Genomic DNA, 24,349 nt, shown 5'->3' on the forward strand with positions numbered 1-24,349 from the left:
GCCTACAATGTGGAGTACACATCTATCACAAATAAGAGACCGAATGTTTTCCATAGCGAGCCCAAAGTTGTGGAATTCTTTACCTGAGTCGTTAGTTTGACATCAGAAAGAAAGACTTTTAATGAGCTGAAAATCTGGCTCTTCAGAAATGTATGAGCTAATTTAAAATATCAATATGCAGAGAACTACAATATCAAGGACATAGATAATATTAGAAGAATAAAAAACAAATTATGAGAGATTTAAAATATCTTAAGAGAATTCACGAATTAACATGCAAACGTTATTGTACTAGACCTTTAGTTAACATGTTTTAGAAATAACAATAGATGTATAACTATCTTAATCCCTTGTTGTGTTGATCTATAATATGTATGTTACTTTTGTTAACCATTGTGATTTTCATTTGGAGCAATGGTATATAAATAAATACTGTTGAGAGATCTGCCAAGCTAAAATGGAATGTTCAATTTGTTTTCACTTATTAATATGATTGGCTGGAAGACAGCTTCTGTTCAGAATATTCCTGTCATTTTCATATTTTGAAAAGTATTGTCATCTACTCCAAAACGAAACATTTTTTAGGGCTGGGGGTGGGTTAGGTAGGGGAAGGGGAGGGGAAGGGGAGGGAACTTTGCTTCCGCCCCCCACACCTTCCCCTCCCTTCCCCTACCTAACCAGCCCCCCAGCCCTACCTAAACCCACCCTGACCTTTATTTTTCAAGTTCCGCCTGCCAGCCAAGTGCCAGCAAGTGATCCCCCGGTCTAGAGGCCCTAGGGAGCCTCTGGCCATGCCCCTGCCCCGCCCCAGACTGCTCCCACCCCTTTTTTCAAGCCCCGGGACATACGCATGTCCTGGGGCTTGCACGCGTCGCCAGGCCTATGCAAAATAGGCTCAGCGTGCTTAAACCCCCTGTGCGTGTAAATCCAGCTGAATTTACGTGCGAAGGGCTTTTAAAATCTGCCCCTAAGTGATTTCAAGGCAATTTTAATGGTAAAATTTCAAGAAAAATATATCTGGCACATTCTTTTACCAGTAAATCTATATATACAAATATATAGTATATTTATATAAAATACAGTATATATAAAATTATATATTTATATAAAATACAGTAAATCTATATATACAGCTTTCTCACAAACAGATTCACTCTCAGCAACAGACCCTCACTCAGTATTCTATCAGACGGATCCTCACTCAGCATTCATCCACTTCCCAGCTTTCCAGCAGATGGACTTTCACTCAACACACGATTCAGCTACGCTAATCCACAACAAAAGCATGACACAAGGCTACCCAATCCCTATCCTACACCACAGTCTCATCAACATTGGAAAATCACCCACGCATTACCAGACATGCTCCAACATAACCCTTATCCCAATCATGATCTCTCCCATTACTCAACTACTAGGTCTTGCCCTATTTTCATTGACTCTCTTCAATGCACAATCTCTCACAAAGAAATCTCATATTCTCAATGATCTTCTCCTCGACTCAAAGCCAGACATCTGTGCTATAACGGAAACCTGGCTCAAACCTACAGAAATAATCTTGATAAATCGGCTACCTACTCATCTTTATGATTTCTTCTCACTTCCCAGACTGAAAAAAAAGAGGTGGAGGCCTTCTCTTAGCTGCCAAAAAAGAGTTGAAGCTAACCCTACAAACAACCAAGGCCACATCTAAACTAGAAGTAGGCTTATTCAAATAAAACTCGCTGCAAATTCTACTCATATATGCTCCACCAGGTCTTTTAGATTCAGATGCCTCCCCTATGGTAGAAACCATAGCGAAGTATTTAAACTTGGATTCCCCAGCTATCATCTTAGGGGATTTCAACCATTGATTCAACCCCATTCTCAACCAACTGCAAAGCATTTCTCACCTCCCTCAAGGCCATGGGCTTCAAGCAAATTATCAACAAGCCCACTCATAAAGCAGGCCACACTCTAGACCTTATTTTCATTAATTCTGGTTTCACACACACCACACCTCCCAAATGCGTCCCAGTTCCCTGGTCTGACCATTCTCTAATCTCCACCACCCTCAAGATGAAAGAAAGTCAGTCATCTCAACCTCTCCAATCTAAAATTCACTACAGAAGAACATGCACTTCAGATGTCCTCAGCGAACACCTAGCCAAAGAACTTCCTAACCTAGACATCTCAAACCCGAACTCGGCCCTAACCTCATGGTACAGCATCACAGAAATGGTAGCTAATAAATTATGCCCACTGGCTACCAAAAAAATCAGTCCAGCTTTAAAAAATAAACAACCCTGGTTCTCCAATGATCTCCGAAAACTTAAGCAAGACCTTAGACATAAAGAAAACAAATGGTGCAAGGCCCCCTGCCCCAGTACACTAGCTGCCTACAAATCCACCCTCCACTTGTACAGGAACGCAACACTACGAACAAAAAGAGACTTTTACACTCTCAGAATTCACGATCTCGTATTTGACGCTAAGGCCCTGTTCTCCTACGTTTCTGAACTCACAAAAACCACCACCCCGTCCATCCTGGACGACCAAGCACAATCTAAAGCCAATGATCTGGCATCTTTCTTCCAGAGCAAAATCTCCAACCTCCTAACACGCCTACCCCCAGCTCTACATCTTCTCCCATCTCCCTCTCTTCCTTCTCAAATACGGGAGCATCACTTTAATCATTTGAACCCACATCCGCCATGGAGATTGAAACCATACTAAAGAGAATGAAACCCTCTACTCATCATTCCGACCAAATCCCGACTAAACTACTCCTATTGGTGCCAGACACCATCTCCAAGTTTCTGGCTGACATCATAAACTGCTCTCTTTCACAAGGAATCTTCCCAGATGCTCTAAAACACACTGCCCTCAAACCCCTGCTTAAGAAATCGAACTTAGACCCTAGGAACCCGAACAATTTCCACTCTATCACCAATCTGCCTTTTGTCGCTAAGATCATGGAAAAATTAGTTAATGCTCAACTCTCGGATTATCTTGAAGACCCCAAAATACTCCACCCCTCCCAGTATGGATTCCGCAAAATGCTAAGCACCGAAACACTCCTCATCTCCCTCACAGACCACATCATCATGGGCCTAGACAAAGGGCACGCCTTCCTGCTAGTGCTCCTCGACATCTCGGCAGCTTTTGACATGGTGAACCACTCCATCCTCCTAAATCGACTATCCGACATAGGGATAACAGGAACAACCCTTAGATGGTTCGACTCCTTTCTCAGTAGTAGAGGATTTAAAGTCAAAGTCAACAACAAAGAGTCCCCTCGCGTCAGTTCTTCACTAGAGTACCTCAGGGCTCCTCGCTGTCTCCCACACTCTTCAACATCTACCTCCTTCCCCTCTGCCAACTGCTAACAAACCTAAAACTGAAACACTATCTATACGCCGATGATGTGCAAATTCTGATCCCTATAACTGAATCCCTTACTAAAACACTTAAGTTCTGGGACAACTGCCTCCAGTCTATCAACCTCCTCCTCACCAGCCTAAATTTGATACTTAATTCTGCCAAGACGGAACTCCTCCTCATATCACCTGAAAGCAGCGATATCCTTCAGCAGACTCAACCCAACACTCTAATCACTCAAGCAAGAGACCTGGGAGTAATAATTGACAATCATCTGAACTTAATCACACTACCAAGGACTGCTTCGATAAACTACAGGTATTAAAAAGACTTAAACCTCTTCTGCACTTCCAAGACTTCAGATCAGTTCTCCAGGCCATTCTCTTCTCCAAGATTGACTATTGCAACTCCATTCTGCTTGGTCTTCCTGCCTCCTCCACTAAACCCCTTCAGATGCTCCAAAATGCGGCCGCTAGAATACTGACAAACACCAACAGAAGAGAGCATATCACACCCATCCTCAGAGATCTGCATTGGCTTCCAATAAGCTTCAGAATCCTTCACAAATCCCTTATCATCATCCATAAAACCATTCACCACCAGGTCCCCATCGACCTGCAACTCCCACTCAGACACCACACTTCTTCAAGACCTATCAGGAAAGCTTACAAAGGATCTCTGCACTAGGGATGTGAATCGTTTTTTGATGATTTAAAATATCGTCCGATATATTTTAAATCGTCAAAAATCGTTAGAGCCGCGATACAATAACAATTCCCCCGATTTATCGTCAAAAAATTGTAAATCGGGGGAAGGGGGAGGGGGAGGGCGGGAAAACCGGCACACTAAAACACCCTAAAACCCACCCCGACCCTTTAAAATAAATCCCCCACCCTCCCGAACCCCCCCAAATGCCTTAAATTACCTGGGGTCCAGCGGGGGTCCGGAACGACCTCCTGCAGTCGAATCGTGTTGTCTTCAGCCGGCACCATTTTCAAAATGGCGGCGCAAAATGGCGCCGGCCGTAGACAACATAATTCGACTGCAGGAGGTCGTTCCGGACCCCCGCTGGACTTTTGGCAAGTCTTGTGGGGGTCAGGAGGCCCCCCCAAGCTGGCAAAAGTCCCTGGGGGTCCAGCGGGGGTCCGGGAGCGATCTCCTGCCGTGAATCGTTTTTCCATACGAAAAATGGCGCCGGCAGGAGATCGACTGCAGGAGGTCGTTCCGGACCCCCGCTGGACTTTTGGCCAGCTTGGGGGGGCCTCCTGACCCCCACAAGACTTGCCAAAAGTCCAGCGGGGTCCGGAACGACCTCCTGCAGTCGATCTCCTGCCGGCACCATTTTCCGTACGGAAAACGATTCGCGGCAGGAGATCGCTCCCGGACCCCCGCTGGACCCCCAGGGACTTTTGGCCAGCTTGGGGGGGCCTCCTGACCCCCACAAGACTTGCCAAAAGTCCAGGGGGGTCCGGAACGACCTCCTGCAGTCGAATCGTTTTGTCTACGGCCGGCGCCATTTTGCACCGCCATTTTGAAAATGGCGCCGGCCAAAGACAACACGATTCGACTGCAGGAGGTCGTTCCGGACCTCCGCTGGACCCCAGGTAATTTAGGGCATTGGGGGGGGGTTCGGGAGGGTGGGGAATTTATTTTAAAGGGTCGGGGTGGGTTTTAGGGTGTTTTAGTGTGCCGGTTCACGATTTTCATGATTTTAACGATATTTTAAAAACCCAAACGGCGACGATACGATTCCCTCCTCCTCCCAGCCGAAATCGATCGTTAAGACGATCGATGACACGATTCACATCTCTACTCTGCACACCCCTTCCACCAAATCCACCCATCTGACAACCACCAGAGAATGGCCTTCTCGACAGCGGGACCAGCCATCTGGAATGCCATCCCTCCCAATCTCAGACAGGACCCTTGTCTGTTGACATTCAGGAAAAAACTTAAAACCTGGCTGTTTCAACAAGCCTTCCTCTCACCTAGGCCTGCATCAGCTATGCCACAGATCACATACTAAGGCTGTCTATTCAGTACACGCTATTTCAGACATTACAATTATCTTGTTATAGCTACCGAGTTACCTTTCCACTTCTGGTTTCTTCTCCTCCCAAGTTCCATTACCCCTGTTCATTGTAACTTTTGCATCTTCGTTATTGTTATAATACCCCTGTTCCATGTAAACCGATTTGATATGATTTTATCATGAATGTCGATATTAAAAAAGTCTTAAATAAATAAATAAATAAATATGGACAGTCTATCTACTAATGCTCATATCTTTAAACATACTAATGTCAATTTTTCAATTCTCAAACATACCTTTATTTCCATTAAGTATGTATTTTGAAATGTTTTTTTATTTATGCAAAACTCTTTATACTGTTTGAACCATCAACATATTTCAAATATATCTATAATTTTTACCTCTCACATAACATCCCCATTTTTTCTCATTTGTATCTCTTTCACACACATTCATACATCCATCACTCTCGTAAAAACCTATCCCAATCTCAAGCACATTTGCTGTTGCCTTAATATAACATACAACCACCCAAATACTACTATGGAAGTCCATCCAATTCCAACGTTGATCTTCTAATTGTAATCCTCAATGTTATGTACACTGATGTATTTGTTGTTTCAAACATTTTTTTTCTTCCAAAACGCATAGCCTTCATTGAGCCACATCCTTGTATTTTTTTCTTCAATCAGCTCTTGCTTTCTTTAAAAGTATATAACCTTCATTGAACCACACCAAGTGCATTTTCTTCCATTCAATTCTGCTTACTTAAAAGTACATGGCTTTCACTGAGCCACACCCGACGTCAATGAAGGCCATGTACTTTTAAGAGGTCCTTCTGCTATTGCTGTGCAACCTGCCATGACCCAGAAAGTACCATCTTAGTGGTCTTTTTGCCACCATGGCAACCTTCCATGCCCCTTATATATCACCTTAAGGGTCTTGCTGCTGCATAAGAACACTAAAATAGTACATAAGGGGCTGTACATGCCCCTTATGTACTACCTTAGTGGTCTTGCTGCTACCACTCTGACTACCTGCCTTGCCTATTATGTACCAGCATGGAAGTTTTGATGCCTCTGTGCTGCTTGTTGTTTGGATCTCAGCCTGGTTCTCCCACTCTGTTGTTTATTAGTTATACTAGGATATTTTGTCCCCAGAAAAAAACATGTGATAACAGAAAGGAAAAAAATACAAGTTTCTCTTCCCACCCCACCTTTTTTCCGGTTCTTCATTTTGTTGTTCCCCCTCTAATATCACAGCCTAGATCTCGCACTGTCTTTCTTTGTTGGTTATACTGAGGTGTTTTGTCCCCCAAAAAAGAAAAAAAAATACAAGTTTCTCCTCCCAACCCACCTCTTTTCTGGTTCTCTACCTTACTGTTTTGTTGTATATCTCTAGGATCCAAGCCTAGTTCTCCCATTCTTCTTCTTTCTTAGTTATACTGGAGTGTGTTGTCCCCAAAAACCCTCAAACAGAAAGAAGAAATGCAGGCTCAAGATAAAAAAGATGCACCGGAGAAACCTTTGACATGTTCTGAGTGTGGGAAAGATTTCACTAGGAAGAAGGAACTAATAAAACACTAGAAAATCACCAAAGGGAAAAGAATGTGTTAAGCTACAGAATATGGAAAAACTTTCTTAATAAAGCTAAGCAATCCTCACAAATTACAAGGAAAGCCATTTACATGTTTTGATTCTGACAAAAGTTTCAATCCAAAAGCAAATTTCACAAGAAATCCAAAATTCCACTCAGCATCAAGATCAGTTTCAATTAGGGTATGTCACAAAAGTGATACTGATAACAAATCATTCTCTTGTACTCAATCTGACAAGTGGCAAGTGCTTCAACAGAAATACAGACATCTTCCATACTACTCTCCCTTGTTGCTACACCCCTCACGCTACACAAGTTGGGGGTCATTCTGCCACTCAGCCTTGCTGCCATATCCCACTCTACACCTTGGTGTATTCTTGCCACTGTAGAAAGCTGCTTTACCCCTCTCATGGTGTCTTGATATGTTGATGCCACTCTTTGTTTTGCTTTGTCCCTTTATGAGTTCTTTGGAATTTTTCCTGCTACCTTTTTTGCTTTGTTCCCCCTTCATAGTGCCTTAGGATGTTGATGCCACTCTTGTTGCCACTTTGCCTCTCATGCTGTCTTCAAGGGTTCATACCATTATTTTTGGTGCCCTCTTTTGAAACCTTGGGGTGTTTCCCCCTCCCCCTCTTGCTTTTGTTTTACTCCTCTGATGGTGCTTTGGAGAACTTCTGCCACTGCTGGTACCTGTTTGCCCCTTTATGGTATCTTAAGCTATTCATGCCACATCTGGTGCCATGTTAATATAGTTTTCATGCGTTGCCATGCCTTCACCCTTCTGATGATGTCAACTCATCAGTTTTATTAGAAATGATGAGAAAACCCAAATTTTGGAGCCCAAAATAGGGTTTCATAGTAAACGAATGAACAAATACCTGAAACATTTTTTTTTTTGTTTTAAACTAATGAACAGAATGGAGATCCCCTCAAAATGAATGAGCAAACCAAATTGAAAATTGTTCCTCTGCTCATCACTATTGCCTAGCTCCATTTTTTTTATGTGACCTGGCTCATATTCAAATAGCTTATCATGTGAGGAGCCAGGGGCCAAGAAGTCTGCTTGAGATGTCAGACTCTTGAAGGCTCATAAACTAGGTCACAATCACAGCCCAAGCCAAATCGTGGTTGTCTTGAATTTTGGATAGACAGACCAAACTGACTTGGAGAGATGCATAAAAGGAGATCATAGCTGGGATAATCTGTGCCCACTTGATACTGCTATTGGTTTGAATACAGCTAAATCTGAGTTGGTTTACCCTTCCCTGATGGTGGCACAGACTACACCACTGCAAAGCAACCACTGCAGAGGACTACCCGACTCCTTCCGCTCCTGTCTTTGCATGCTACCTCAGCAGCCTGCCCACAGGAAGGGCTTTGAAAGGGAAGAGTGTTTAATCCCACAGTAAAAAGTTTCTCTTGTGCGCAAATTGACCCAGGCTATAAAACACAGCACTTAAGGGTATAAAGAAGAACTATGCTTCAGTCTAAATAAAACAGCATGGGAAATATTGAGTTTCAGTTTTTCAGAAGCATGTGGTCCTTTTTTTTTTTTTTTCATCTCTACCTGAATACTTCGTCCTTGTTCTTGCCATTTGGTTCCTAGCACAGTGAATGTTTTTCACTCCTGCTCTCCTGCAAAGCTTGGTTGTTTTTGCTCCTCCCCCGATCCCCCACTTAGAGAAATCTGTGCCTGTCACAACAAGGAGAGGGGGATATCTCAAGCAGCTCCGTCTCCAGCAGCCTAGATGGCAGGGAGAAGCAGAGAGGTCATAACTGCCTTAATAGAAACCGTTGACTTTATTACAGTGGGACCCACTCGAATGAATAACACCATTAAATGCATAAAACTGCTAACAGAAAGGCAGCATCAAGGGGATGAATTGGGGGGATGGGGTTGAAAGCGTACAGTTCTTTACTAGCACACGTGAAACGCAGGGAGAAACAAAACTCAAAAATACATCTAAGAGCTTCCAATTGCCACTGGGCGTTTTCAGTTGCTGGAAAGGCTGGTAGAGCCGCAGCCACGCAGCACACAGATTCCAAGGGATGCTGGTTAACCCCTGTCTGGCACAGAGAATGCTCTTACACACTTTCTTTTTTTTGTTTCCAAGAGATCCCTTCCAAATGTTTCTGACTTAAAAGCACCTTGGTATTTCTGATTTTCTTTCCTTTATTTTGTTCCCCCCCCCCTCCTGGGTTCAATTTACATTTGTAGCTACTCACTCACACACACACTCACTCACACACACACACTCACTCACACACACACTCACTCCGCAGTATATATTTTTTAAATTATTTTTCTTGCTTTGGAAACAGTTTTCCCAATGCATGAGGGGGTTTTTTTTTGTTTGTTTTTATAAAGAGTAGGTGAATGTTAAACCTAGGTCTTCACCATGGCTATAACCTGGTCCTTTCAGTACAGAGTCCCAACCCACTGCCTTCAGTGATCCAGGCCTTTGTGAATCTCCTTATTCAAAGTTTATGGAAATGTGGGAGCCTGTATGCTTGCTTTTTTTTTTTTTTTTTTTTAATTTTGAGGAAGGATAAAAACGTGCTGTGACTCATTCCTTCCCATTCTTGAGGGGCTGAGGAAAGTTTTAATGACTCCCTTTCAGCATGAACTAAGGGTACCTGAAGAAATCAAGTAGTCACAGTATTTGGGGAAAAGTGGATTCACTTGGCTTAGGGTTAGGGCTGTCACTTCCCCCAGATGAACCCAAAAAGACTGATCAAGTTCTTGTTTTGCTGCATTGCATGCTTGGAGTTGTAGTTCTACTTTTTTTTGGGGGGGGGAGGGAGTGCGATGCAATCAGAGCTACAACTCTGTGGAGTGGCAACCAGTCTTAGAGGTTTCTCAGCAGCCTTATATTACTGCAGCTGTAAAAGCATATTTGTTCCTTCTTTGGGTGGACTGACACCTCACTGGTAAATGTATTGCTGAATGTAGCACATACTGTGGTTCCTCTTTTTTCACAAATCGGTTTCTCTAGCAAAGCAAAACAATGAGCTTTAGTATGCATCGTGTACAGTGTTTGCTACAGAAGCCGTATTCTGCTGTAATACACACCATCTTGTGTGACTAATGTGTGGGACGCTGGCCTCTTTTCTTCTCCTGGGAGGCGGCTGTACCACTGCACCAAGGCTCCTGTAAAAATTAGCAATGGGACTGCCGTTAAAAATAATTATGCAGCCACATGCTGCCAAATAATGACTAAACAAATAATTAGCCAAAATGCCCTATTCAAGCAATTTTCTGAGAAAGAGAGCTAAGGAGCCCACATAGCTCAGGTGACTGTCAATTACCCCTGCAGCTGTCCCTACCTTCCAGCAATGTGCATTTGCTGCCTCTTTCCCTCTGGTGCTGTCCTATCAGCCCTGGAAGAAACGGGGCATAGCCGCCCATTCCTGGAAGCAGGGACCCACCGTGACTGTGATTGACAGCCCACTGAGTCCCACAGGCTCTTTAGCTGTCACGCTGCAGCTGTCATCAAATCACACGAAGCGCACGGCAAGGTAAGCAGTAAAGCGGAATGTGGAACGCTTGCGAAAGCTTTTTGACAAGCATCCTCGAGAAAACAACCATGCATATTGGTTGATGTGCTGCATTGGGATGGAGCGTTCAACAACTTCTTTCCATATTTCCGCCAGGCCACCGGTGGAAGACAGTCAAGCTCTTCTGACCCCCGTGGTGAGCTGTGGGCCTCCTGGTGCGCTACTGACTCGGCCGGTCATTCTCACCTTGCACCACTGTGCAGAGTCCAGCACAGAGAACTGGAAGACCCAGCTGAAGAACCAATCAACTCAGGGGCAGTGGGAGGTGAGTTATCAGCGCTACCACCAGTATCCCAACCTATGGCATGTTAAGGCCCCCCTGTGTTCTGTAATCTGGCATAAGATGATGCAGGAAGGCACTCATGGTTTACTATTGAGTACGCTTAAAGAGCGCCTGAACAGGAGAAGTCTGGATTTCATTGCTGAAGCAATAGAAGTTATCGCCATGTTTGTTGGCCAGTGGTTCTCAACCCAGTCCTCGAGAGCGCGTCCTACGAGATCCTATTTTCAATGTATCCTTAACGAATATGCCCGAGAAATATTTGTGCATACCGACTCGAGTTTTAGATGCAAATTATGCACCTGCAGTCTATCCGCAGCATTTTCATGAAGGGGAAAACCTGAAAACCAAGCCAGCTAGGCTGGTGCTGAGGACTGAATTGAGAACCACTGCTCTAGTCCTTCAGTACTCACTTTTGTAGTGTGCCAGTGTGGTCTTATTTAAGTGTAGGTTTAATATTATGTTATGCACATGCTACATAAAAATGAATTCATTGTCATTTCTATTGTGTGTTAAATATGTAAAAAAAAAAAGTAGCATATCCTGAGCTGCCACTGCAGCATGCCTGAAATTATATGCAAAGCTTTTGCGGTCATTAGTGAGGGCGGTCAGTTGTAGAAGCTGAATTACTTTCCCAGAATCCTGGCAGCATCTCCTAGTTAGCCTGAACCATTCACCCTTTCCCGCCCATGAACGCAGAGCCATAGCTTTCCAAACTGCTGTTGCTTCATCTCTCCGCAGAGTAAAGAAAAGATTTGGGGGATCTTTTTTCATATCTTGGTCAACAAAATAACAGTTCTCCTTTGCCAACCCATAACCGTGTAAACAGCGTGCAGAAGCACAGCTGGAGCTCTCTGGATAAAGGCTTTTCCAGAATGACCATCCCTCAGGTTCAAAATTTACCATTTTCCTTTGATCTGTCCTGTATAAAACCTCATCTAGCTCAATGAATCCCTCTAGATATTTCTAGACTGAGGGTCCTTGATATTCATCCCACGCATCCCAAAACAAAGTTGTCTTCCATGGAAACGTTCATCACTGTTGGCTGAGAAGGAACATTTAGCTCTCTCCCATATTTTCTATGGTGGTGAAGGCCCTATCCCATAATATCAGCAAAGCAATGAGCAACTTGTGTCCTGCAAGTTAGGCCTCCTAATATCATGGTGAGATGGGGGGGTTTTCTCCTTGATATACAGTACATATGATTTTAAATTGAATTACTGAATTAAATATAATTTATGTATAACCCCCTCTTGGTTTAGAGGTCCTTAATACAAGGGTTCACAGCAGAAGTCCCAGGGGCCAGTTTCTCCTGGATAACTCTTCTCTCTCATTCGTACCATCCACAAGACTGCAGGAAACCGCCAAGGGGGCCGAGATTCAACCAGAGGGGAGGAGGACAAGCTCCTGGGGGTAGGCACCCTGTACTGTCTCTCACAGCCAGTCTCTCTCCAGTTTGTACTCGCCTAGGCAGATCTCTTCAGCTCAGCAGGCTGGTTCTTCTGCTGGAATACAAATGAAGCAGGCAGACACTCTGAGTGGGGCTCAACAAAATATAGTTTACTGCAACTTTAAAAAAAATGGATTCCAGGCAAAAAAGGTGAAATCATCAAAAAGAGAGAACAGGATGGTAGCTCCAAGCAGCAAAGTCTCTCCCTCCAGGCTCAGCCTTAGCATCAGTGTTCAGGTCTCTAAAGCTTCTTCCCAGCGATGAGAAAATGCTCTTCTCCTTACCAGAAGAAGGCAGGGCGGTGGAAAAAGAAACTCCCTCCTTCAAAAAATATGGCACAAAAGCTTCTGCAAAAAAACGAAGTTCTTACTCCTTCTCCTAGGTCACTACAGTCCCCCCCCCCCCCCCCCCCACACACATTTGCTGGACACAGGGTAAAGTAGCACCTTGGGCAACTGCAGACCCCCCCCCCCCCCCCCATCTTGACTGGCAGGAGTTCAAACAGCACCCAATCCTGTCCCCTCAGGCGGGGGAGGGGGGAGTTGCCCTCCTGAACTGGGAACAGGTCAAAAAAACAAATCAGCTCCTCAAATGTCAAAACCCACTCCTCAGAAATCTCCCTTGTTTATCCCAAGGGTGCAGACAGGAGGCCTACTGGGATTGACAAGAACAGAGCCATCTGCCTCAAACCAAAAACTACATCCCAACCACACCTTCCTCGGCCTCAATCCCCTTTATATAGGGGGGGAGCTGGACCAATCCCAAAACAAGGGGGACTGGCAAACCAACTGGGGAGGATCCAGAAATGCAAAACTCTCCCAGCAGATGGGAAAAAGGCAAAAAACTGGTTTTGGGGGAATAGGGAGGTAGAGTTCAGCAGAGGATAGAGGACAAATAGACCCCCCCTATCAATGTCACTGAGAGGGGACTACAAGATGCAAAAGGCTCTTTCCCAACCATTGTACGGTTAAACTTTGCTCCATGAGAAAGTGTAGGCAAATGCATCGGGTGCTCTCCTATCCTCTGCCATTTTTAGCTTCTCCTCACCAAAGCTATATTCATCAGTTCAACTTATATCCATGCTGTGCCTTGGCTTGCTTTGCTAAACCTGTTAAAAATCTGTCACTTCATACAAGAGTGTTATATTGACTCACACATCTGACAGCTGAAAAGGAAAAAAAAATATCTGCATTTAACCTGAAAAAAATGCAGAAATATTTGTCATTTTCTAGACAGGAGAGAGATCAGGAAAGAAGCAGTATAAGGCCCGTACGCTGTGAGTGCCAGAGCCTGACAGCTTTCCTGAATGGTGTTTGCCCTGCAAGGAGGCTCTCTTTGGATATTATTTAATTAGGATATTCTGTGCCCTGTGGAAAACCTCTGCATCGCTCACGTACATGTTAAATAGAGAGAAACTGCTCCCCATGGTTGTAATGTTATTAAAGGAAGGCTTTGTGTGAGCATTACGTCCTCATTTGCCAGTTAGTTTTCAGAGGGATCTCACCTCCCCCTTTCAAAGTCACCATGTTTAACTCATTTTGAGATTCTTGAATAGCTTGGTTCTATTCAGACTCTTTTTTTTTTTTTTTTCTTTTATAAAAATAAATGAATAAAAAAAATTAGCATTCCACAAAGGAATTAAAAAATAAATTCTGAAGAAAAATCATTCTCTTTGTCAGATGCCTGGGTGTCTGTTCAGTTTGAGGCATATGCTGACACCTAGTGGACAAGTCAAGCACTAGCATGCCACAGAGCAACCAAATTTAGTTCTTGTTCCACTTCAGAGGTCCCTTCTGAAATTATAATCTTATGTATGCTATTTTCAGCTTACAGTTGTTTGGAAAAGCATGTTAATTAATACATTAATAGCTTGTTAAAGACAGAAGCTTCAACTGTACCTGAGAAACCACTGGTAACCAGTGGAATTCATTGAGTAAAAACATGGCCTTCTCTGCCCCTGAATTTGGTTGATATTATTATTTGTGTGGGTTTTTTTATTGATTTACTTGGGGCTTTAAAATATATTGATGGATTTTATGATTTATGCCTTATTCTATATTTACTGCTTTTGCTACTTGTTTTATTCTGCCTTGATTATGTTGTGCTGTTTGCTAATTATGTTTTATGTCTATTGATGATTAATTATATTATCCTATAGGTTTTAGGCTTATTGAATCTTGCCTTGAGCAGTTTTCTGGAAAGGCGATCTATAAATTGTTCAATTAAATATGTAGCATAGATTAAGGCATAAACTTAAATCTGTTAGTCTATAAGGTGCTACAAGTCTCTGTCATTTATTGCTACTACAGCCGAACATAGCTACCCTTCTGGAAGTTTTAGCTTCTGCATTTTAATTTCATTTGTTAGGTATGAAATCTTTGTCTTCCTTTTCTAGCACAGTTGGGTTCACAAATCACCAAATAATTGGTGATTTATGTAATGGGGGTCTAGCCCAGTAGTTTCCTTCACTCGATGGTTTACTAGCTCTATTAAAATCAACCCCTTACTGGACTTTAACGCCATAAGCTTTCATTTTCAATCAGTAGAGGTTTTTTTCCCCTAATATTTAACCCTCTTTCCCATTCCATTTAGCCCAGCTAAATGGAGTGGGCCCCCACAGATTGTGGGGGCCCACAATCTGTGGGCCCCCACAATCTGTGGGGGCCCACAGATTGTGGTTCTGCCACCAAATCCAGCACGCATACACCCTAAGTCTCACCACTAGATGTCACTGTTGTGGAATGCCCAACAGTCCCACCCCAACCCCAGCCACCCTGTGAGACAGAAGTCAGACTTGAGAATCAAGGCCATATCTCCCACATGGCAGCGTGCCACACAGCCACTACGGCCTGTGTATCAGTTTGTACCTGGCTCTTATTTATTTATTTATTTATTTATTTTTAATTTTTATATACCGATGTTCCTGTAAAGAATACATATCGCACCGGTTTACAAGGAACTGAACAGACGCCTCCAGGGCGGAAATACATTAAAACAGTCGCCTCATTACAACATTAATAATAATAATAATAATTAATAATAATACATTACAACAGTCGGCTCTTGTACTGGTTTTATTTTGATATATGTCTGTGGTCATTGGAGTTCTGTAAAATTTTCATCCTTCACAGATTTTGCAAATAGTATCAACATTCTTTAAAATACAGGCATGCTTTCATCATTGTACTGCCATGTGCAAGTATTAGCAAAGGAAATGTGCATAGTTTTTATGCTCAAACCACAGTGCTCCAAAATGTTGTGTTTTTCCAAAGTTATACAGGAATCCAATTACCAAATTTGTGCACATATAAAAATTTCAAGGGGAGGAGGGTTCTTTTTGTGTGGTCCAAATCATAGATTAAGAAAAGCATGCTGCTAAGGAAAAAATAATCTACATTTCAATTGTATGCATTTCAAATTTTCTATACAAAGTTGTACATAATTCAAAGTGACGTGTTTTGTGCCACTCCTGCATTGGCCTAAGCAGGAGTTGCCTGGACACCTCAGCTTCCTTGGATGACAAGATGGAATAAGGGCATATCCATCTGAGTCAGCTTTTCAGGGTTTCTGCAGAACCCAGTGCCTTTGCTAGATGGAAGCCTCCACGCTGCTATAAACATCCCGTCAGTCAGCAGTCACGCTGTGGCTCAATCAGTGGCAGAGGCTTCAGCGGAACATGCATCCTCTGCTCCTCTCTCCTGTTGTAATTCAACCCAGACATCAGCCTGCTTCATCCCTGTCACACTGAATCATCTTCCCAAGGAGCAGCTGCTATTATGATTACAAAGATTTATTTTATTTTATTTTATTTTTTTTAAAGAAATTGTCCCTCTGTGTCTCGTCAAGTACGCATGGCAAGGAGTAGACCTCATTCTTTATCAAAATTACACTAAATTATTCATTTTGAAATCCTTTAAATCAGTGTTTCTCAAGCTGGTCCTAGAGTAGCCCCCTAACCCTGGGCTTTCCAAACCTGTCCTGGGATCCCCACAAACAGGTTTTCAAGATATCCATAATGAATATATGTAAAATATATTTGTATATGTTGAAGAGATAAGTCATCTCCTGTATATTCATTACAGAAATCCTGAAAACCTGATTTGTCTGTAGGATCCCCATGAGACAAGTTTGTGAATTCATGCCCTAGCCAGTCTGGTTTTCAGGGTATCCATAATGAATATGCGTGAGATATTTGAATGCACACTGCCTACATTGCATGCAAATCTGTTTCATGCTTATTCATTGTGGGTATCCTGAAAATCAGACAGGCTAGGGGGTTGCTCCAGGACAAGCTTGAGACACTATTTTAAACAGCTCTCCTGTCCTTTCTGAAGCAGTCACATTAGTCAGATGGACACAGGTTACTTTACACTTGCTAGATCTGGTTGGTCCACATTGGCTATGATGTCACAGATGATATCATATACAGACACATGCACATACAACCACTGCAAGAATCAATCAGACACCATTCCATGTGCTGTGATCTATGAGTCTGCTTCCAGGGTTTCAGAAGAAGAATAGCAAGGGAGCTGCCAAAAGAATTTTCAAATCTAATGACTTGGCGGGAAAATGATTAATTAGCACAGGAATGTGTGCACTTTTGAAGTATTAATAAGTTACATAAAAGAAACCCACCCACCACCAGGTGCCCTGCAACACCTGAAAAGGAAAAAATAAAAGACAGGAGCCTGAGGAATTAAAAGGGAAGAGAAGACCACGATCGGGAGACCCCCCCCCCCCCCCCGACATAATTGCCACCAGCGCCGGACCGTTAAATGGAGCAAAACCACCAGGCGTCGCACGCTATGCGTTGCGCGCCAAAGGGGTGCGACAAAGGGGCACTCCCCTTTGTGCACCCCTTAGTGCAATCCTTAGTGCTAGCACTAATTATACACTTAAACAAATAATCTTTGCAAACTGATGTCTTTCTATGTTAACATTCATTTGAACCTGTTTCAGAAACCTTGTTAACCATCATAATTTTGTAAACCATCGTATTTTTGTAAACCGTTGTCATGGCGAAACCGAACGACGGTATATAAAACTTAAATAAATAAATAAAGCTTTCCTTTAAGTTAGTGAGAGCACTCATTCCATGCAAGGCCTCCCAAGATTCCTTCATGAGAGGTTGGCGGGGGGGGGGGGGAAGAGCCTTTGAGGTCTATTTTAAAAGTTACTCGTGGTTACTGGGTTTAGTCAGTCAGACTCCTGGGGACTTTCCTGGGACAGGTTGCTTCTCTCTAGAATAGTGATGGCAAACTCCAGTCCTTGAGTGCCACAAACAAGCCGGGTTTTCAGGATATCTACAATGAATATGCATGAGAAAGATTTCCATGCAATGCCTCATGCATATTCATTGTGGATATAATTTGCAATGTTGTATATAGTGCTTATCGGATGGTTCATTCACCTCTGTACCTTGTTCCCCGTCAGGTAATGTTCCTATATTATTTCCATCTGTCCTTTTTTTTTACCCCTTTACTCGATCCTTCTTACTTCCTAGCTGCTCCCCTCCCCCCTCCCTGTTTTTTCCTCCTTCAGTTATATGTAAACCGGCATGATGTACCCACGAATATCGGTATAAAAAAAAGCTAATAAATAAATAAATAAATATCCTGAAAACCTGGCCTGTTTAGGGCACTTGAGGACTAGAGTTCGCCATCACTGCTCTATGCTCTAGAACCTCCCAAGACAATCCTCGCCACTGCAGTCCATCTCTGAAGAAATCCCTTCTTTGTGGGGGGGCTCCTCTGATGCAGTTTCGTCAGACAATTCATCTGGAGACTCAGGACTTCGCCCCTCCTGGGCTCTGCAATTTCTCTCTCCTTTCAGACACCCATTCTTTCAGGCCCTGACCCTGTAGAGGAACAGGTTCACCAACTGTCCTCTGCAAGAAGAGACACCTGCTCCCTCAGCCTGGTGTTAAGGGACTCCTCCTATGTCACATGTGTGCAGGAGCTTTGGTAGTGCAGAAACCTCTCCTAGCGGAGAATGGTACACTACACGAACACACCAGTATACTGACCTCAGACACAGGGGCAGGGTCTGGAACATAAGAACCTAAGAACATGCCATACTGGGTCAGACCAAGGGTCCATCAAGCCCCTGACTCACACCACTGGCAGGATGACCTGGTGAGGCCACGACTGCCAAGTTGCTAAAGAGCAAACAAAGAGGCAGATTTTGTGGTTCCCTTACCGTAATGTCAGTCATAGGTTTAGCTGTTCTCCAGAGCAATAAGTGCTTTCAGTGCCCGATCCGTGTTCCACGGTGGCACCTTTTTTCTCAAACAACCATGAAACATTTTGCTTAACCATTTCCTGCAATGGTTTGTCTTGGCAGTTTCACAGGCACCAGGTAGAAGAATATTCCATGCCAGGGCAGAATTTCAGCATCATTCCAGGGCAAGAGTCATGGACTCTACATATTGGATACTGCCTACAGTACAGGAACAGGTGTCGCTAGCAGAAGAATGCTATTCAGACAGGGAGGCGAAAGAGGACAATATGACTTAGTTATAAGAATCACAAGCACATCATCATGACCTAAGCACTATTCTTCTGAGACGAGACTATCCTGGTGGTGCTGGCAACAGAGGCCTTTCAGTGCCAGTAAATATCTAAATAAACTGTTCCAACCGCTGTGAGCTTCCAGCCCAGTCACGCTGCTGTAGTTAACACATATCCATCTGATGCAGAGTATTTTAGATTTCTTACAGTGCAGAGCTGAATGGGAATCCTCAGCAGCAATGCCTTTCTGCTGAAATCTTGTAAGCCCGATACAGAACAGTGCTGTGGATTGGAAACATGTACTTAGTAAAAATGTCCTAGAGCTGTAAAGGAAATTCAACCTACTTCACACACTTACACACACAAATAATGTATGTATATACATATCTAGCCTGTTTGAAATGTTCCTGTGTTTCTGATGGTGCTGAAGGCTATCTATAATGCTATAATGTGATATTAAAATACAATATATGCTGCCAAAGCACCACACAACGACAATATAAACGTATTACTGCTGGTAAGAAACCACAAATAATCCATTATTATGCACTGACAACTGTGCCTTTATTGTGCCAGTCGCTGGCTGCTGTTCCATGTCAACCCCTTTGTCTTTTAGGATGTGGTTGTGGTTGGAGAGGAGAACTTCACCACGCCCTGTTACATCCAGATGGATCCTGAGGCCTGTCACATTCTCACTGAGACTCTCAGCACTTATGCCCTGGTAGGGCAGTCCACAACCAAATCTGCAGCCAAACGACTGAAGCTGGCCATCTTCGGGCCAGCATCCTGCACGTCTCTGGAGTACAGCATCCGGGTGTACTGCCTGGATGACACGCAGGACGCACTGAAGGTAAACCCACTTTTCCCTTGCTATTTTCACATTGTTTTCCTAAGGAAAAGGACTGTATGGAACTTCTTGTTTTGTTTTAAGAGCATCAGGGATGCCTAACATGTTGTTTAGAAGCTTAAAACTGATTCCATGGCGAGGACACAAAGAACTCTACACATTCTTTCAAATGCCATTTGACAGAACCAGTGACTTCCTCTAATAATGAGCTAGTAGGAAGACCTTCAGCTGGCCTCAGCTAGGGTGGTCATGGGTCCTCTTTCTACCGGGCAGTCCTGCTTTCTCTGCCCCTGTCTGTGAGTCCGGTACCCCTGCCCTCCTGTCTGGCCAAATAAAAAAAAAAAACAAAAACATTTTATTGTAGGACAGGCAAATGGCAGCATTGCCTGGGAAGGGCCTGAAGTCAGCAGGGCTGTGCGAGACCCTGGCAGGCAATGGGAAAGCACTGTGGACCTGAAAGTGAAAGCAAGTTAAGTCTCAGGAAAGGAGGCATGAGTCAGGGAAAAGGTCTGTACCAAGAACTGTAACAGGAGAAGAATGAGACAGTCACTATCTAGAGACAACTTACAAGCTGCAGATGCCTCCTGGGGGGGGGGGGGGATGGTAGAAGCCCTTGCTGATTGAGTACATGAGCCAGAGCAGAAGAGAGAGAGCGAGCGAGCATGTGTGTGTGTGTGTAAGAGAGAGAGAGAGCTATTGCTGGGCAGGGAGTAAGGCAAGGGGAAGGGGTATTTGTAGTGGGGAGGGAAAGGAGGGACAGACAGGTGGGAGAGTAGAGGGAGATAAGAAAGAGGGGATTGGAAGGGGGAACAGAGAGAGAGGGGAAATGGGGTAGAGGAAGAGAATGGAAGGAGCAGGATACCTCCATAGATGGTAAGAAGGTTGTCAGGGTAGGGAGCTACAGCAAGCAATGGTGATCTCTTTGGGGCAAGAATTATTGTACCTGAATTGTAAATATGTTGTAATCTGCACCTACTTGGTTAAAGTCTTCTACAATATGGTGAGCTGTATTTCTATTTAAAATATGGTAATAATTTGTAATATCACATCTTTGTAAATATATTTGCATATTCAAATTTATTTCTGCTAATTATATATGCAAATTCAATGCAAATTTTGTCCTGCATTTTGTACTCCTGCTAAAGAACTTGTCCTTCTTTTTGGAGGCGAGCATCCTCTTTATCAGGTACTCCAAGTTGGCTACCTTAGCTACATGTTTTCCTCTTACCTCTAGAAGAGCTTATTCTACCCTAGTAATTTTGCAAGAATTATCTGTTAAAGCTTTGATTTAAGGACTTAGAAGCTGTAACACTTTAATGGATACAAACCTGTTTTAAAGTTTTTAGGGATGTTGTATAGATTTTTGAAAGGAATAATCTTATAACTACAAAGTGCAGAAATGCAGGTCCTTATCTGTCAGGTAATTTAGTAGTTTCGTGATGTTTCATATGATAGAATAGAAAGTAAAATTACAGAGCAATGGAATAGGCAGAGGAGGTCGGCCATCCTAGATTGCACGAGCCCTCCTGTGCATTGCATCAGATGATATAATTTTTCAGAAAGCTGTTGGAGCCATATATGGATGTCAGAGACAGATGGGGAGACAGTAATAGAGAAACTGGTTACTTTAGTGCAGTAACATATGTAGGAAAGACTTACGTTTTGGACATTGATGGCTGTAGCATCCCTGCTGAAAAAAAAGAAATGTCATGGAACTGAGAAATACTGTGATATTCTGAAACATTATGCTGTACTTCTGCCGATGACAGGAATGACTGCTTTGCTTTGGCCTAAAACAATACCCCCTTGGGCACAATGACTTCATAAAAGACAGTCGCAATTAACATCAGTGCCTTGAAGGATAAAAGGAGCAAAGCCTGAAACAGAGTCAAGCTTGATTTAGGAACAAGCAAAACAGCAACACAAATGTGGGAAATGCCAGGGGGAAAAAGATAAAAGAAAGATACATTTTGGATGCTGGCCAAGATAAGTAAAAACGGAAGAAAACTCTGAGCCCTGCTGTCTAAGGCCTTTCTCTGTGGTTGTCCTTATCTGACAATTTATAGCCACCAGCCTTGTTTATGCTTGATAATGACTAATAAAGCACGGCAGCTGATAGCTGCTGTCTTCTTCTAGACTTTGTCTAATCTTTGTACATATTTCTGCTGTTAGTTTTATCTTAGATAAACATAGCCATTGGATGTATTGCTGTCTAAGAATCAATTCTCTGTGTGTGTGTGTGTGTGTGTGTGTGTGTGTGTGTGTGTGTGTACCTACAGAGCTCACAGTATGGTGGCAGCTGATTAGAAGCAGTTTCACAATTGGAAGATTGCTCCCTCCCTACCAGATGAACTTGGAAAAACGGACCTTATTCAATAACGATATCTCCGTAGGTACAGAATGGGGAAAAGTCCTTTCTGAATAAGGTCCAACGAGTCCATGCCGCACATCAAACACACAAACAAGCAAGCTACATGTCCCTACCTCCGGTATTTTTTTTTTTTTTTTTTTGCACACCCTTCATTCTTGGCTCAAATGCTCTTTGCAACATCTTCCACAACCTCTGGGTTTACCATTCTCCTAGTTGATAGTTTCAAACAGATTTATTTCTTTAAAGAGAGAGTATCTGGGCTGCATGACTGCCAAGTCTGGTGGCTCAGAGTAGATTTTCCCCTAATGTTATTGGAGATCCTGAAGAAATATTCATTTTCCAGTTTTGTATTAAGATTTTGTCACTATATAAATTATTTTAAAACCTGCTACATATTTCCTTAGAACGATGTAAACAGGTTAAATATTTGTGCTTTCTTTTCCACCATCTTAGTCATTTCTAATGTACTTATCGCTAATCTCCTAAAGCGCTTTGATAATCTTCTAAAGTGCTTTGATTTACAGCCATGTGCCAAATGAACAAATAATAGCAATGCTTAATCCAAAGCCTGCATATCTGTTTTCAGGTTTATCAGATATTTCTCTAATGTGTAGGCATTTATCATGAAATAACCCAGGTCCATTTTCTATTTAAGGAGTCTCTAAATTGTGCCAAAAGCTAGTAATCAAGTACTAATGAGATCAATAAGTCACAGACAGCAGATAGAAGTTGATTTCTGACCTTGGTCCTGCCCAGGATTAATGAAGCTGGACATCCATTCTTGCATCTGGTGCTGTACAGCTCTTGAGTCGCTGGGAGAAGGGCCTATATTCTCCCGCTGAATAGGAGCAAAGAGTAGCATGATGAGATTCCCCATTTTATTAAATTTGTACTAACTATAATAACTGGTTTGTCTCATTTACTCACTCAACTTAATTTTAGGAAAATCAGAATAACCATAATAATTGGATTTACGCAGTCATGTAACCCGATTTCATTATAATATGCTTAGGGGCCTTCGTTTTCAATTTTTATTTTGTCTGGGAATTTCAATGTTATAACAAAAAAAAAAGGCTGGAAAAAAATGACTTTGATGTAACACCCAGCAGAAAAATCAGAAGAAAATTCATGTTTCTCCTGATTTCATTTTTGTTCTAACAAAATAAAAATAAAATAAAAACTGAAAATGAAGGTCCCTAAATACGTTTTACAGTATCAATAATTCAAAAACATAATGCAGCTACCTCTGTAGTGCATGACCTGAAAGCACTATCAGGCCGATTCAGTAAAAGTCATGCGAGAGCGGGCGAGCGCCCGCTCTCCTGTGCGCGTGATTCAGGGGGCAAGAAGATGCAAATTAGGACCCATGGTAAAACAAGGCGCTAGGGACACTAGTGCGTCCCTAGCGCCTCTTTTTGTCAGGAGCGGCGGCTGTCAGCAGGTTTGACAGCCGACGCTCAATTTTTCCGGCGTCGGTTCTCAAGTCCACTGCCAGCCACGGGTTAGGAAAATTGACACCGGCTAAATTGAGCGTCCGTCTTCCGACCCGCGGACCACTGGCCAATTTAAATTATTTTTTTTTTAAATTTTTGATTTTTTTTAAATTCTGGGGCCTCCGACTTAATATCACTATGATCGTATCGTGCGGGAATAACTAATAGGGCCATCAACATGCTGACAGCCACGGGCTCGGAAACTGGACGCTGGAAAAATTGAGCGTCCGGTTTTCAGTCCGACAGCCACGGGCCGAATTCAAATTTTTTTTTTTTTTACTTTTTTTACTTTTCGGGACCTCCGACTTAATATCGCTATGATATTAAGTCGGAGGGTGCACAGAAAAGCAGTTTTTACTGCTTTTCTGTGTATTTTCCCGGCGCCGGAAGAAATAAGCACCGACCTTTGGGTCGGCGCTAATTTCTGAAAGTAAAATGTGCAGCTTGGCTGCACATTTTACTTTCTGTATCCCGCACGCATACCTAATAGGGCCATCAACATGCATTTGCATGTTGAGGGCGCTATTAGGGGCCGCGGGTTGGATGCGTGTTTTCCTCCCCTTACTGAATAAGGGGTAAGGGAAACGCACGTCCAAGAGCAGCTAACAGTGCAGTGCTCCGTCGGAGCGCACTGTACTGTATCGGCCTGCCAGAGAGTAGATACTATCAAGCCAATTTTAAAAGGCCTGCACATGTGAAAGTCAGGGATTATGCATGTGGCCTGGCCCTGCACGCTCCACGCGCGTTTTTTAAAGGGCCCGGCACGCACATATCCTCCGATAGACACCGAAGTGCCGGGCCTGAACAAAGGAGCGGGCCGGCGGTGGTCTGGGAGGAGCGGGACCAGGCC

The 24,349-nt window shown here is 43.2% G+C and overlaps 1 protein-coding gene across 2 annotated transcripts in view; it reads left to right on the forward strand.

Annotated features, from left to right (window-relative positions):
- UNC5C (unc-5 netrin receptor C) overlaps positions 1 to 24,349 on the forward strand; it is a 667,077-nt gene that overhangs the window by 602,101 nt on the left and 40,627 nt on the right. For both annotated transcript variants that reach the window (XM_029597498.1, XM_029597494.1), the window contains 2 exons: positions 10,643 to 10,811; positions 19,405 to 19,638. In XM_029597498.1, the coding sequence (XP_029453358.1) occupies positions 10,643 to 10,811; positions 19,405 to 19,638 (403 nt within the window). The remainder of the gene's footprint in view (positions 1 to 10,642; positions 10,812 to 19,404; positions 19,639 to 24,349) is intronic.

Source organism: Rhinatrema bivittatum, chromosome 1 (assembly GCF_901001135.1).
Source record: "Rhinatrema bivittatum chromosome 1, aRhiBiv1.1, whole genome shotgun sequence".
NCBI classification, from domain to species: Eukaryota; Metazoa; Chordata; class Amphibia; order Gymnophiona; family Rhinatrematidae; genus Rhinatrema; species Rhinatrema bivittatum.